The following is a 15135-nucleotide window of genomic DNA, read 5'->3' as shown; positions in this document are numbered from 1 at the left end:
CAAAATTGTTGCTTGAGGTTAATATTCGGGATAAGAAGGCGTCAACCAATTTCTCATACCCTGAGATTAAATGAATGGATTAATATGAAAAACCGAAGGTATGTGCATCGTGCTTGTCTATATCATAAAATTTTGAAAACTCGGAAGCCTCCTTACCTGTATAACAAAATAACTTTTCGTACAGACGTTCATAACATCAACGTAAGATTTAAAAGCGCCCTCACTCCTCCTATGCACTCGACTGAGATGTACAAGTCTTCTTTCACATATCAGATTACTCGAGTTATGAACACCCTGCCTAGTAATGTCGTGCATTCTTCCTCAGCCAGGCTCAAATCTTATTTGTTTAAAAAGCTCATGAATGATCAATAGGCATATATATATATACTATCATTAAAGGTGAATTCTTCCATTGAATTTAATTTAAGTTTCTTTTTTTTCTTATTTTCTGATTGCCACTCTCGAATTTTGGGTTAGGTGTAAGAACAGGTGGGGGTTGTACAGAAATGTGCAATTACCCACACTGAACCTCGCCCTATTTGTTTGTATGATATATTTTCTGTAACTAATGTCTAAATAATAAAGACCTTTATTATTATTATATAATGAATTTTTCGAAAAAAAATTATATACTCCGAATTATACTGCTCCACAAGAGTTAGGGATATTATATTCAATCGTTATGAAAAGCATGTAATCTTCGAGAAAATCGCTGTAAAATCATTTAAAACTCAAAAACAACTTGAATTGATCCAATAGAAATCAGTATGAGACATTTCGTCAATCTGGTCGCCTTTTTTCTGAAGTTTGTTTCTTTGCATATTATTATGCTTCATGAATGTTCTTATTTTGAAATGGAGTCAGTTTATCAACGGCTTCGATTTGAAATGAGTTTTCTGAAAATGCCAAGACGTAAATTAACAAACGCTGATGCTAATAGGGCTATCGGAATGCTACAGGGTGGCCTAACACAGGTTGTTGTAGCGGAAAGGCTCCAAGTCAGCCAAAGTGTGATATCTCGACTTTGGAATAGGTTCAGGGAGACAGGTTCCGTGTTGGAAAGACCAATGCTTGGTGGGCGACGAAGTTTCCATCTTCTCTCCATGGGGTCCAAGTTTCCATCGAAACCATCAGACGACGTTTGAGAGAGGTGAATATATGTTCTAGACGTCCATTAAGAGGAGTTCTATCAACACGTGACCATAAGCGTCAAAGACTGGAATGGGCAAGGCAACATATCAATTGGAACGATCATTGGCGTAGTATCCCTTTCACTAATGAATCCAGATATGGACGATTTTCAGATTCTCGAAGAATAAGGGTAAGGACAATCTCACGCATACCCCGTAATCGTCGCTATGTCCAAGAAGTCCATCCATTCCGAGGGGGTAGATATATGGTATCGGCCGAGATATGTTTCAACGGGCGCAATGATTTATCCTGAGAATATGACCGCCTCACACTATAGGAAGCATGTCATTGACAATGAATCCTTAAATGATCTGAGAGAGCTTCTGCCCTGTTTATGGAACCAAATTCCTCAAGAAATGTTCAACAACCTCGTGTGTAGTATGCAAAGAAGATGTCAAGCTGTTATTGATGCCCGTGGAGGCCATACATTGTATTTTTAGTCTTAAAATGTTTGAATTCTCTGAGAATTAAATTTCGTTATTTTACTCGATTTTTCTTAACCACCCTGTATACGCTGCAGACCTACAGGCTAAAATTAATTTTATTTCCTGCAACTTGAAATCATCTTAATATGAATTTTCATCACAAAAATCATTTCAGCTAAGTCACAAAGTTTTTCTAAATTTGCATTTTTAATGATCATAATTATTGGTGTTGATGAAATAAAATATAAATGAATGAAAAAATTTCAAGAGTAATTTTGAGGACAGCACATCGAAATGTTTCCACAATAATTCGCTGGTCGGATTCGAAAATGGACTAGTCTCAATTAAACAGTGCTTACTTCCCTAGGCGCAAAAGTGTCTTTTATTGTTAAATCAAACGTGAAACCATAAAGTCGAAAATACCTTTTATCAGTTCGTTATCTTTTTGTCCATATATATTGAATTGGATTGAGCATTAAAATCTATATTGAATTAAAAATCCAATCACGTATACTCAAGCAATAAAGCGAAAACGTTCATTCTAAATAATTTGATTTTCATAAGAACTTCCATAGATTGCAATATGAGGTTACATATCGTAAGTAAAATATCTATCATACTTACAGCAGAAGATAATTATTCCATTGACGATTATTTTCTTTTTTGGTTTCATGAATGAAATACCGAAACATTTTCAATAGTTTATTTGTACATGAGTTCTCATCACTACCCCTTTTTGAACGTTCATCCCTGAACAGATCCTTTTATTATACCGTCAGAATGTCTACTATTTTCTAAATTTTGAACAAATGTTGTGGTTCGAATTTTTTTTTTCTGGTCATTCTAAATCTGTAAATTCGATAGACACAACATTTTGCATTTAGATGTAAATTAAGAGTTTCAAGCTCAATGCTTAATTTCATATCGATGGTGTCACCCGAGTCAGAAATAATATACGAAGAAGATCTCATGTTGAGCGTGTTTCCACAACCATAGGGGTTCAATGGATTGATGAGAACCAACCGTGAAAAATATCCCCCCTACGAATCAAAGTTATTTTTCTCCATTCATATTCTGTAACATATCCCCAAAATCGTCGAAACCAGCAATACTTTCATCTGTTTTTGCATTTGAGGCTGAGAAATTAAGAATGGTACCATTTCAAATTGACACACTGTAGGTTTTTATAGAATATCCACAACAAACTGATCAACAGAAAGATCTTCTTCAGCGTAAAAGCGAATTTCAACCTATCTGGTAGGTATGTCTCAAGAATGTTTGAATACTCTCGCCATTGGAGCAGAGTAGTGCAAAAAATTAGAATTTAAAATGGTGTTGCTAAAGTTAACATTAGAAATTGCAATCGAAAACCATTAACATCATGATGATTAAAATTTTTTATCTACCTGGTAAAAATTTCAAATTCAGAAAATTCAATTTTCGCTATCTACCAAAAATATTCAATTAATATTGTGAAAACTTGAATTGTTAAATTTTTGTGCCATTCAGTTGCATCAAGTTATTTGCGTCAGGTACTGCATAGAAAATTCAGATAGGATATCAAAACTGAATTTGATATTTCGGTGACAACATATCCGACCAAATTGAAATTTTATATTTGTATGTAAAATAACGATTTCAAGCTGTGCATATCTGTACAGAAGATCTGACTCAGTTCAATTTTCGTTTGTATAAATAAAATAATCATTCGAATCTTCATGCCAAATTTTGGGGAGACCGTATCATCAGAATTTCTTATTCAGATAAACTAATTGATAACAATGACATTTTGATAAATCCCATCTCATATATACCTAGGGGAAATGCGGACAAAACGATATATGCCGACAAAATGAACTTTAAGATTTTTTCAAAAGTGGCACCGTATAGCTCGAGCTCTTACAGTGATTCAGTTTCTGCTAGTGATGATGGCAATCCTGCGAAGAAATTGACATCCTACACTCCTACAGTCTGTTTCACTGGTGCAATAGCTACAAATGTGTTTGGGTCGGTTGAATTTTTTTTTTGTTCACTTGGCTTCTGGATTGCTTCTGGAGAGTGTCATTACAATATTCGTTGTTTTTTTAATGTATTCTTGTTGGTACTGTTATGGCGTAATGATATGTATAAGTTTTGAGATGAATATTAATTTTTTTTTTGAAATTATGCCTCAATATCATAAAAAGTATGTATCGGACAAAATGACATACTATCCTGATGGAGAAAACGACATAGTATGTCATTTTGTCCGATACATGTCAAGAAAATATATTTTTGGAAATAATATGGAATTTTGTTGATTGATTTCCACATGAAACTAATGAGCTCATTTTCATGTTGTTTTGTACTCATTTTGCACGTACCATACGCGATATAACCGGAAATTCTGCTATGTATCTTGTAAAAACTACGATATCCTTTCCTATTGAAATTCTTTCACCACTTCCTCAGTGACAAGGCATAAGAAAGCCAAAAGCTCACAAATGCACGTTAACGCCTTATTTTGACAAAACCAAGGCTAAATCTGCTGCAACTAATCCAACCAAGAAGAAGAAACACGAAATTACTGAAACATTATTCAATGATAAAAAAAATCCTGTGGTAAAAAAACAAAGCCATTGAGAAATAAAAAGTCGATGAAGAATTCGACACTGAACCGTTTCAAATTAACAATAAAAATGAAGATGTCGATGACTACCCCTGCATTTATTGCAATGACGTTTTTTTTTTCGTTTCATACTTGGTGAGCAGTGGCTGCGTTGCATTCCGTATTTTCACTGGTCTTATACATCGTGCTACTGTCTCGAGAACCAAAACCTTCATATTTTCGAACTCTGCATTCAAATATTATGTTTGTCATTATGTTATTACTAGTATGTTATTTTGTCCTTAGTGTACGGACATAATTTCTTATATCTTTTATTTTTGTAGTTTAATTCAATTTTCAGCTTATAATACTTAAAAACAATTAACCAGAGTTAGTATTTAGCACTAAAATGGAAGTATTGTTGCAATAACTAAAAACATATGATTGAAAAACAAAACCGTATGTCATTTTGCCCGCATTTCCCCTATATACAATTATGGGGTCTCTAAAGGGAAAATTTCACCAAGATATTGCGTTTCTCGATTTCGTTCGAATCACATATGAGTATCTTAAAATATATAAAACTTTTCACAATTTGTTTCAGACATGGCTCTTGATAACGTTGAATTTTTTAATGAAATTTGGAGTTGGTGACCCGCCGAAATGTGGATATTTTGGTTTCGCTAACCCGTCTGTCCAGGCCCGGGTCGACCGGTCGGCAACCGCAGATCCAGAGGGGCCTCCTTCCCAAGGGAACCTCCGGCCCGAAGGGGGCGTCTGGACCAAGGAGGCCAAGGAGGTCGGAGGCTCCATTGGGCCTCCGGTCGAAAAGTGGCACTAGCCGAACAAAACTCAAATAAACAAATAAATATTTGAAAAATATGCTTTTTGTCAAGATTATTTCATTTTAGCGTTTTATAATGAACATCAGAAGAAAATAGCGGCAAGTTTCAGTAATGACATTTTTGTCAATATATAGTTAATAAAAAAGATTGCTTCGATTTAAACGCAATACAGGGAGTATACTTTTAAAACGGCCTAACTTCAAGGGAAGATTATACAAATGGTTCGCAACAAAAAATGTCATATAACACATGGTCGAAGTGTTGGTGGTTAATATTCAATTTAACATTTTTTGATTTCACGGAATTTATCACTTTTTTCCATGAAACCAATTATATCTTATTCATTTCAGCATCCTCATCGAATTTGATCATATATTCCGAAAGTTCATTCAAATTGCCTTAATATGAGCAGTCATCAGTGGCAAAAAATTTTTACTGACGAGTATGGTGAAGTAGTGAATACAAATATTTGGAAGAGAGCGAAATAAGTCGTATCTTTCCAATCGTTTTATGAATGAAAAACTATAAATGAGAATATGTTTCATTTGCAGTAAAAAATTTTCCATTTTGCAGGCTTTCGAATGGCATATCAATTTTTGTGCTATAGCTACTTTCCTTCTGCTGTAATATCATGTCTAATGTGATGACAATGACGAAAATAATCAAATTTTTCTTTGCTCTATTTCGGAGCTGCTTACGATTGGATATTGAAATAATTCTTATGGAAATACTTATTTCTATCAAACTCAATATTTTATAAATAAATGAATTAAATTCTAGTTATTTTTACCGAATAAAATGATTAAACCAAATAAGTTCAATTACCACCTTCTACTCGAAATAGCCATTTATGGAAAAGGGAAAACACACATGCGACTGTTGTTACCCATTTTCAACATGAGTTAAGGATAAAGGTATGGTTGGGACTGATGAGTGGCGAACTTTTTGGTCCAGTTTTTCTTACAGATCTTCTCAATTCTGAAGAAATAAAAAATATTATCATAGAGAACCTACCAAGTATATTAGACCAAATGCCTCTGGCTACCAGACAAAATGTTTGGTTTCAGATGGATGGCTGCCCGGCCCATAATAGTCGGAATGTAGCGGAATTAACAAACATTATGGAATGAGGTGGATCGGAAGATACGATCCAGTTAGATGGCCACCCAGGAGCCCCGATCTAACCCCTTTAGATTTTTATGTGTGGAACACTTTAAAGAGAAAATGTACAAAATTTGCGTTCAGGCTCAAGAAGATTTATTGAAAGAATCCACTCGTTGTGTGAACGAAAGCGTCAAAAACGTAGTGAACATCCAAGAGTGTTGAATTCAACAAGAAAAATATGTGGCAAATGTATTGAACGAAGGAGAGGACATTTTGAACAATTATTTTAATGTTTTCATCTGTTCCACTCATTTTTTGTATTCAATAATCAAATTTGGTTATCTTTTTAAAATAGGTACCTGTTTGTTTTATATGAAATATTAAGTTTAGTAGAAATTTATAATTTCCATGAGAATTATCTCACTATCAAATCGAAAAAGGCTCTGAAATAGAGCGAAGGAAAGTTTGAGTATTTTCGTCTTTTTCATTGTCATCATGTTAGCCATGATATTACAGCAGAAGGAAAGTAGCTAGCACAAAACTTGATATGTCGTTCGAAAACCTGCTAAATGGATAAGTTTTTACTGCAAAAGAAAACATATTCTCATTCCTAGTTTTTCACCTATACTTACAGAAACTATGTAATATATTCATTTACGCAGATGTAGGTACCTAAGAGATTATAATATTACTATTAATAGTGCAGACCATCCGAAAGAACAATGTGATTTAGAAAAAAAAGCCTTCAAACATCTGTTGCATAATTTTAGGTTTGTTAATGTCTGTACAAATAGTTAATTCCAATGTGATGACGATCCTTTAAGGTGCTCTAATTCAGATAGACTAGAAACTGAACATTCTCTACTACAACCACAGTTCTCTTAACAAATGTTTTTATAACTCTGAGAGATATTTTTTTCAAACGATCTTACTGACCGATTCTTAAGATTGAAGTGGTAATAATGTAGTAATGTAATAATGAGCACTTAAGATGAGTATGTACACAAAGAATGGAAAAAACAAAATAGGTCCCAAGACTGCATTCTGGGCCATGAAAGTCATGAAAGATACCACCAAAACTGAAATGTTCTGTACTTTCAACGTTATAGTTTAATAAGTACCTATTCAAACTTGGTAACCGATTGGATAATAGTTATTCGTGCAATCAGTTGGGAAAAGCATAATTTTTCGTAACGAACGTATTTCTGCATAAGAACACAAGTTATGGAAAATGGTGTTTTCGGACGTGTTTCAGACAACATTTTTTCTGATTTTAAATAGGATGTGGATTGTGATTTGTGGGTAGTCTCGAAGAAATTCTCCTCGTACGTTCCTTTTGAATCATTGAGTGAATTCGATGATACTTTTTTGTTACTTCGTTGTTATGGAAGCAAGTATTGTTTAGTATTATGTTTCGTGTGATGACCTGTGGCATCCAAGAGTGCTTCTGACTTGACTTTAGTGCTTTTTATATTATGCTTGAATTTTATATGGTTTTTATGCCGCTATCAATTGGAAATATTGCACGAAGATATTCTTTATAAGTAGGCACAGAAAATTTCAATTCGGTATGATCTGCATTGAAATTATATATTTTTTTTGTTCTATCGTATTTTCTATGGTTCTGAATATGCTATTCAAAATTTTTCACGAAGCTTAAAATACTCTATATACTCTCTATACTTTATATACTAGCAAAATTCCAACCCGATCGAATATATGATCACGCAAATATCGGTGCTGAGTATTTTTACCCATTATTCTTCTTGAATTTCCTATGGATTATATGATATCATTAGCTTTTTTATTCTCAGTCCGATTCCAAAGGTTCATTAATGAAAAAAGTTGAATAAAATTGCTCATCATGGGAAACACTATTGCTTTGAATGTTTCAAAGAGTAAGTTCCAAATTCGAATCTGTGATCCTAACTCGAAGCACTGACTTCCTCAGATGTCCCAAAGAGGCATAGAAAAATTGAAATAATTATCATTGGTAATCGAAATTGATTCTCCGCTTATCACTTGGTGAAACCCTCTGTCTACATTTTTAACATTTGTCACCTAGTAATCTATAGGTACTTGTGTACCTGTACTATTTTATATTAAATTTTGATAATGGGATGAAACCCAAAACATGCATGTCAACATGATTTTATATATTTTCATTAAAAATTGTGAAACGGATAGTTAAGTGCCTTGTATTTTTATTTTTATTAATATTAAGATATCATTGGAATAATCAAATAGGAAAAACTCAAATATTGAATTATTGTCTAATTTGACACTACACACCTACCCGTAGAAGGCTCTGTTTGCTTTAAGATTTAATTGAAACCGTTTAAACATGCATTTCATTTTATTCATAGTCTTCAGTTTGTATACCTATGTACAATATTGCATTGAACTTACATGACCCCGTATTAGTCCTATTGAACTTGATCTTGAGATCAGAACCAGTTCAGTCTGCTCAACCACAGGTGGTTCGCTTTAGATTCGTTTGATATAAATTATAATGTTATTGCCTTGGTTAATTCATAAATATATTGATTTTAATTCATATGCAAGAATCGTTAGTGGTTCGAACCTTAGAGATTATGTGTGTTGTTGTTGTATTCATCTGATAAATAAAGATATTAAAAAGTCGATTTCTGCACATCCATGCTTTCATTCATTTGTTTTCCACCAAAAACAGTAAGGTTAGTATTGATATTGTTAGATTGGTTATAACATGAAGAAAATGAATACTAATAACTGGTGTAGAAAAACTATCAAAAAAATCTCTATAAGTTCAAGGCCTCATTTTTTCTTTTGTTTTCTACTAGACTTAAATACTTCGTTTCGGCAAAATATATTGAAAAAAAACCGTTAAATATTACTCAACTATGCAAAATGATATAATGACGCCTCAAATGAAAATAAAAATCAGTGCTCATGTTTATTCGTCTGCTTCTTGTTTCACATTCCAGAACTGGTTGGATTGAGAATTAAATTTTTATAATGGGGTGACCAGTTGAGTGTACAGAGTTCTTCTAGATTTTTATTTCAAGTAATTGAAAATGTCTCCTGACCACACCTTTCCATATGCAGTTTGGGAGTATATAAGTTGAAACAGTATTCAGAAGAATCATAGTTCGGTTATACCTTACAAACATCATCAACATGTTGAAACTGGTAAGAAACACGAAACATTGTTCTTACTTCATTGAAAAAATAGATAGAACCTATTTCAGTTTTTTGAATAATCATTATTCTTCACATATTTTTCTACTTGGCATCGAATATCCTAGTAGAAGGTTGAAATTCAGAAAAACATATCAAATCATATAATTGCAAAGTTCTTTTAGCGTCCTATTATTAGTCGATATTTTGATATTTTTTATGCATTTCGATTCATCAACAATTTTTTTAGGTCAATTCATTTAATTTTTCTTCACTTTATTGTTTCAGATCGCTTTGTTCGCCCTCATGGTCTGCGCATTGGCTGCACCTAAACCAAAACCACAGCTGCCAATAATTTCAGAATATAATCCATTGATCTACCCCTCACCCAACCCAATAGGATATAATTTGGGTTTCAATAATCTTGGATATTCATATGGTTATACTCCTTATGCACCAAATTTCTACTATAATGGTTTGAACAACTTGGGCTATGGATTATACCTCTGAAAGATGATCATTAGATTTGTAAAATTCTTATTAGGAACCCATGCTAAATTCGATTTGAATAAACATTTCAATATTTAATGAGTTTTTAATTCGAAAAGTAGCATTCTTAAGAAGCTATATTACCCATCAATTAAAATTCAGTGATTGTCATCACCCATGGTTCATACCTCCATTGTGTATGAAACCCACAACACATATACAGGGTCTTTCACGAGGAACCTCACCCATATTTATACGGGAAACTACTGAACGTATTTTCATGAAATTCAGCACTTATAAGTATTTCACGATGCTGATGAAATCTAAAATATTTTCAAGGCATGAGCACCTCCGGTTTTTCCGGAAATGACGTCAACTTCCGTTTTTCAAATTAGAACAGCATTTTTTTATTGCAGAAATAGATTCCTTAGAAAATTTCGAGTTATTTTGATGTAACATTTTTCAGTTTTGGTTGGAAAATTCTCTCTGAGCGGGAAAATTCGAAAAAAAAATCGAAAATAGAGCTCCGCTGAAACAAGAATAACTTCGAGGTTTTTGGATGAAAAATTTTCATTTTTGGGATTTTTCAAGATGTAAGATTGATGTATCCATTTTAAAAATCGAAAGACCAATTACAGGGAACCCTTGACGCTAGAACTGCCAGAAATAGCATATTCTCAAGAACTTGGTGGGAAGCATGCAAATAAGATGCCTAACAGTAGTCATACTTCTTGGAGAATACAAATTATATATATACAGAATATAAATTTTAATGCTCCCAGAATTCGAATTTTTCCATACTTTTTCGAATGTAAATGTGTAATATTTTTTGAATGAATTCTATATATTTTTCCTATTTCTAATATTCTATTTTTGCGAGTCTTTTAATATCTAATAAAAATATTAATTAATTTCAATGGTTTTTCAAACCTATATTTTCAATGTGGCTTCAGCCTTCAGATTCCTGGAACTACCCAAATTTATTCAATAGATTTCATAGAAATGTGAGAAAACTACTGATGAAGTAACACTAGCGAATACTTCTGTCTCTTGGTGCTCGAGGAATCCCCTTATGGTGTTTAAGAGCGCACGAGATTGCAGAAATATATGCCGTGCGACGCGTGCATATCAAGTTCAAGTAATATCAAGTAGCTTGATATCAAGTCAAGCATAAATATCTGAAATCAAGTCAAGTCAAACTCAAGTATGTAATTTTTCACAAGTTTGATTTTCAAGTCAAGTAGTTGGTTAAAATGTCAAGCTACTTGGCTTGATGAATCCCTAACCCCTTGGGACATAAACCCAACCGTTTTACGTCACCAGACTCCGCTATGGAAGTGAGAGATGTATACGGTAGGAACTACTTGATTCCATCCAGTAGTTATGGGATGGAACGCCAAAATTCCCTGAGATAAAATTAGTTGAGAACGTCTCACCAGAAAACCATTATGACATCCTATCAAGTTAATCATCTTTATAAAAACGAAAATTCTGATTGATTGATATTTCTCAAGAAAAATTACACACATTTACACTTATTTAAAATTTCATCAAGATACCCACGACTAGTGGCTGCTCCCTCGGATGCATTTTCAAAAATATCATAGACAATACTTATTTAAAGATGTACTACAAAAAATTCCATTGAAAACCAATACATAAATGGCGAAATGAATTAATCAGACAGATGACTCGAATTCACAAGAAGGAAAATGAGATCATCAAATAAACAATGGCAAAAAACTAGTTTGATACTTAGGGAACCAGGAACTGATTTACCTACAATTATTGATAAACAACAATCAATCGGACCGATTAAGATTTACGAGTCTTTCAAGTGGGCGTTGGTCCAATTCTGAATTCAAAAATGGGTGATCATATATGCAAGTGACGCCCAGGATTCTTATCGGCATTCGTATAAAAGCTGAGAAAGAATAGACTTGATCATAGTTTGATTCGAACCGATCAAATATTACGACTAAAATGTTTGCCAAAGTGAGTATTAATGTGTTCGATTTTTGAATCATTTGACATCATAAAATTAAAAAACCACCTATGTCTAGAAATAAAACTGTGTAAATTTTATAGAATACATCATAGACTATGTAACCAGGAACTAAAATTTTTTGTAATGGAAATAGGTATATTACTGATAAAAGACAAATGAAATAATTTTCAATGCATCGTAGGACATCGAAAGGTTTGAATGTTGATTGTAATTATTTCAAATATTTTTTTTGAACCTTGGAAATGGTGAATTTTCACAACAAATGCCCTTTATTTCAAAAATATTTGCAATTGGTTATAAATACTTGATTCATCAATTTCATTTCAATTGACTTACAGGCATTTTCATTCGAGAACAAAATTAATTTTTCGAAATTCACAATTTACAATTACCAGAAATATGACTGATTTTGTTGTATTTAATTCGAAAATTTTATTAATGGAAATATTCTGTCAGGTTTCTTCATTTCCGCTATATTGAGATGAATATACATATAAAAAAACCTCAATTTTTTCAGTTGTTTTATATGGAAAGAGAGAATGAACTAATGAAAATGTGCGATATCTCACAAATTGAAACACAGTGAATTAAAAGCAATGAGTTGGACAATAATTTCCTTCGTGAAATATTAACCTACCCAAGCAATTTTTGAAAAGTAAGATTGCTACTCTGTGACACATCCATTCTATGTTAGATATATTTGAATTGCATTCAAAAATAAGTTTGGATACTGACCAATAATAATTTTATTCAGCAATTAAAAATTAATTTTTTTACAGATCGTCCTCATTGCCTTCGCTCTCTTCGCAGTAGCATTCGCTGCACCAGAACCAAGGCCCCAATTTGTTGTTCCAGCCGCCGCCGCTTACAGCGCATACTCCTCGGCATACTCAGCACCTTTGGCCTACTCTCCTTACTCCGCTTTGCCTTACTCAGGTTACTCTGGTGTCTACCCAAGCGTTTATGGAGCTATTCAACCTGGTGCTGTGATTGTTTGAATGTCTAAATGAATTGTTACTGATACGTATTAAGTTTTACGAAAATTATGTTTCTTCCTATGTAAATTTCTTTTTTGCGGAATAAATTCATAAACACAATATATTTTTTTTTTCAGTATACAGGGTGTCCCAAAAAGACTACGTCGAACGAATACGGAATGTAGATCAGAATGTGCTCGATCTGATGTTAAAAAAATTGTTCACATGAATGTCTTACAGTTTTCGAGATATTCGATATTTTATGAAAATGTTGAATTTTTTCACTTCAAATAATTTCTCTCATGCCGTAGGTACAATTAAATACTTTTCGGAACAGTTTTTTCCGTGAATATTGTTGAATGATGGCTTCAATTGATGCACTAAAAAATAGCACAAAATATGCAGGGATTCTGAAAAAAAAATGTTTAAAATTCACGTTTTGCTTTTTGCACACCCGGCTGAAAATAATCAATCAGTTCATTAATTAAATATTATTCAGTTTTGAATTCACTAACTGAGTTGATATAAGTTACTATTTGTGAGCTAAAATACCTAGAAAAAGCAATGAAAACGTCTTAATATAAAATTAATCAGAAAAAATTCCTGTTATAGTGTAACAACTAAAGGCACCAACTATTTGTATTTTTCGAGAAACAATGTACCCTTACTCTTGGAAGATGTACCATTGGAAATTTGACTTAATCTGTAGTTCCAACACGACGGTTGCCCACCACACTTTAGTTGTCATGTTAGGGAATATTTGCACCACACATATTCTCACTTGGAAGGGTTGGGTTTTTTGCTTTTCTCCATAATAACTCATGCTTCTTTTACACCAGTCAGAAACTTCAGAGTTTGTGCTGTTGTCAATTTACCTCAATCTCGAAGCTACTCTTTAAAGATTTTGAAGCAATTTCCAATAGTTACGTCGTATTGATGAGTAGTTATACCCTTGACGACGTGGTATAATCGTTTTGGTGTTTCGCCTCCTGCCATATTGGGATCATTTCCATGGTAACATTCTTGGACGTTCGCCAAAATAATAAAAGTCAAGGTCATTGAAATGTCATTGAATTATCAAAATGCAGTGCTTTGGTTATAGTTATTGAAGTTATTCGTTATATAATCGGAACGAATACTAACTCGAGCATAGACAATATATTTCGATTATATGAATCTCTTCACTAGACGTAGTTCGCAAATACCACTCGAGTTGCGCTCTCATAATAATAATAATAAAGTTTATTTTCCGTTAAATAAACATATTATAACTGAATATCAATGCAGCGTGAAAATATCCGGGTATTTGCACGTGTGCTTCAAGTGAATATTTTGTGACATTTTAAATCATCGAAAAAATATTGGTTGACAGAGCTTTTCATTCAAAATTAATAATTTTTCGTTTTGTAATATTTCAGCCCTACAATTAAAATTGAGTGAAATTCTTTTCGGGAAATAGTCGTTCATATACCCCTCGTGCTTGCCAAATGATCGAATATTTGGCAAGCACTCAGGATATAACTACTGAATATTTTTTCTATTTCATTTTCGATAATGATGAAGAATTCAGCTAGTAATCACCGACAGTAGTTTTGATATTTATATGCTTTCTTCTATTATCGCTTTTTATTTCAATTTGTACAAGAGTTCCCATTTAACTTATCATTTTCATCCGAATAAATAAATTATATTAATCTGTAAACGTTCAAACGTCAAACATTGAAAGTTCAGATTCACAGAACACTCTAATTAACACAAAATTCTCTTCAGAATAATAAGTTGAATCTACATAGATATACTATATATGTGATGAAGTCTCAGAGTAATAAACATAGAAAGAGGGGGCATATGTCATTTTTAGAAAGCAAATTTGGTCCCCAACATCAAAGACATGGAAGCTCGCGGACATGAAAACATATCAGTGATACGATATTTCACTCGATTCACGGGTTTCTTCACAAAGAACGCACTTCTTATGTCCCATAGTGAATCAACGTTTCATATCAACTCAAAATATATTGAAATGAATACCTAAATATATGAGAAATTCAGAACGCAATTTTCAAGCGCGCAAGCTCGCCAAACGACGTAAATCAACCGATGACACAAGGAGAGCAAAAGTTGCCAAATCTTGGATTTCAGCATGTAGATCCAAAATATTAATAAATATTCTGCTAATTATAAATTTGACAATTAGGAAAAATATCGCATTCCAAATGTTCAATGATATAGGAAAATTGTGGATTTGAAAATATATCACGATCCGACAACGTAATCTAACCATGTTGGGGACACGTAAAAATTGCGTATACTTCTTCTATCTATGTTCATTACCCAATGGATGCAGTGA

At 33.0% G+C, this 15135-nt stretch overlaps 1 protein-coding gene and 2 long non-coding RNA genes across 3 annotated transcripts; all 3 read left to right on the top strand.

The window, feature by feature from the left end:
• The first annotated feature begins 1504 nt into the window (after window positions 1–1504).
• On the top strand, window positions 1505–5085 carry LOC123674197. The gene is made up of 2 exons (XR_006746606.1): window positions 1505–2214; window positions 4808–5085. It is a non-coding gene; the product is annotated as an uncharacterized LOC123674197 (long non-coding RNA).
• A 3748-nt stretch (window positions 5086–8833) lies between these two features.
• LOC123674196 lies at window positions 8834–9899 on the top strand. The gene is made up of 3 exons (XR_006746605.1): window positions 8834–8848; window positions 9119–9323; window positions 9600–9899. It is a non-coding gene; the product is annotated as an uncharacterized LOC123674196 (long non-coding RNA).
• Window positions 9900–11644: 1745 nt separating this feature from the next.
• Window positions 11645–12905, top strand: LOC123674195. The gene is made up of 2 exons (XM_045609108.1): window positions 11645–11795; window positions 12588–12905. Exons 1-2 carry the CDS (start codon window positions 11784–11786, stop codon window positions 12804–12806), a joined length of 231 nt encoding a protein of 76 aa, XP_045465064.1. The 5' UTR covers window positions 11645–11783; the 3' UTR covers window positions 12807–12905.
• Window positions 12906–15135: the final 2230 nt, after the last annotated feature.

This window comes from Harmonia axyridis, chromosome 2 (assembly GCF_914767665.1).
Source record: "Harmonia axyridis chromosome 2, icHarAxyr1.1, whole genome shotgun sequence".
Classification (NCBI taxonomy): Eukaryota; Metazoa; Arthropoda; class Insecta; order Coleoptera; family Coccinellidae; genus Harmonia; species Harmonia axyridis.
Note: the sequence above shows the minus strand (reverse complement) of the source record. Positions and strands in the feature narration are given on the sequence as shown.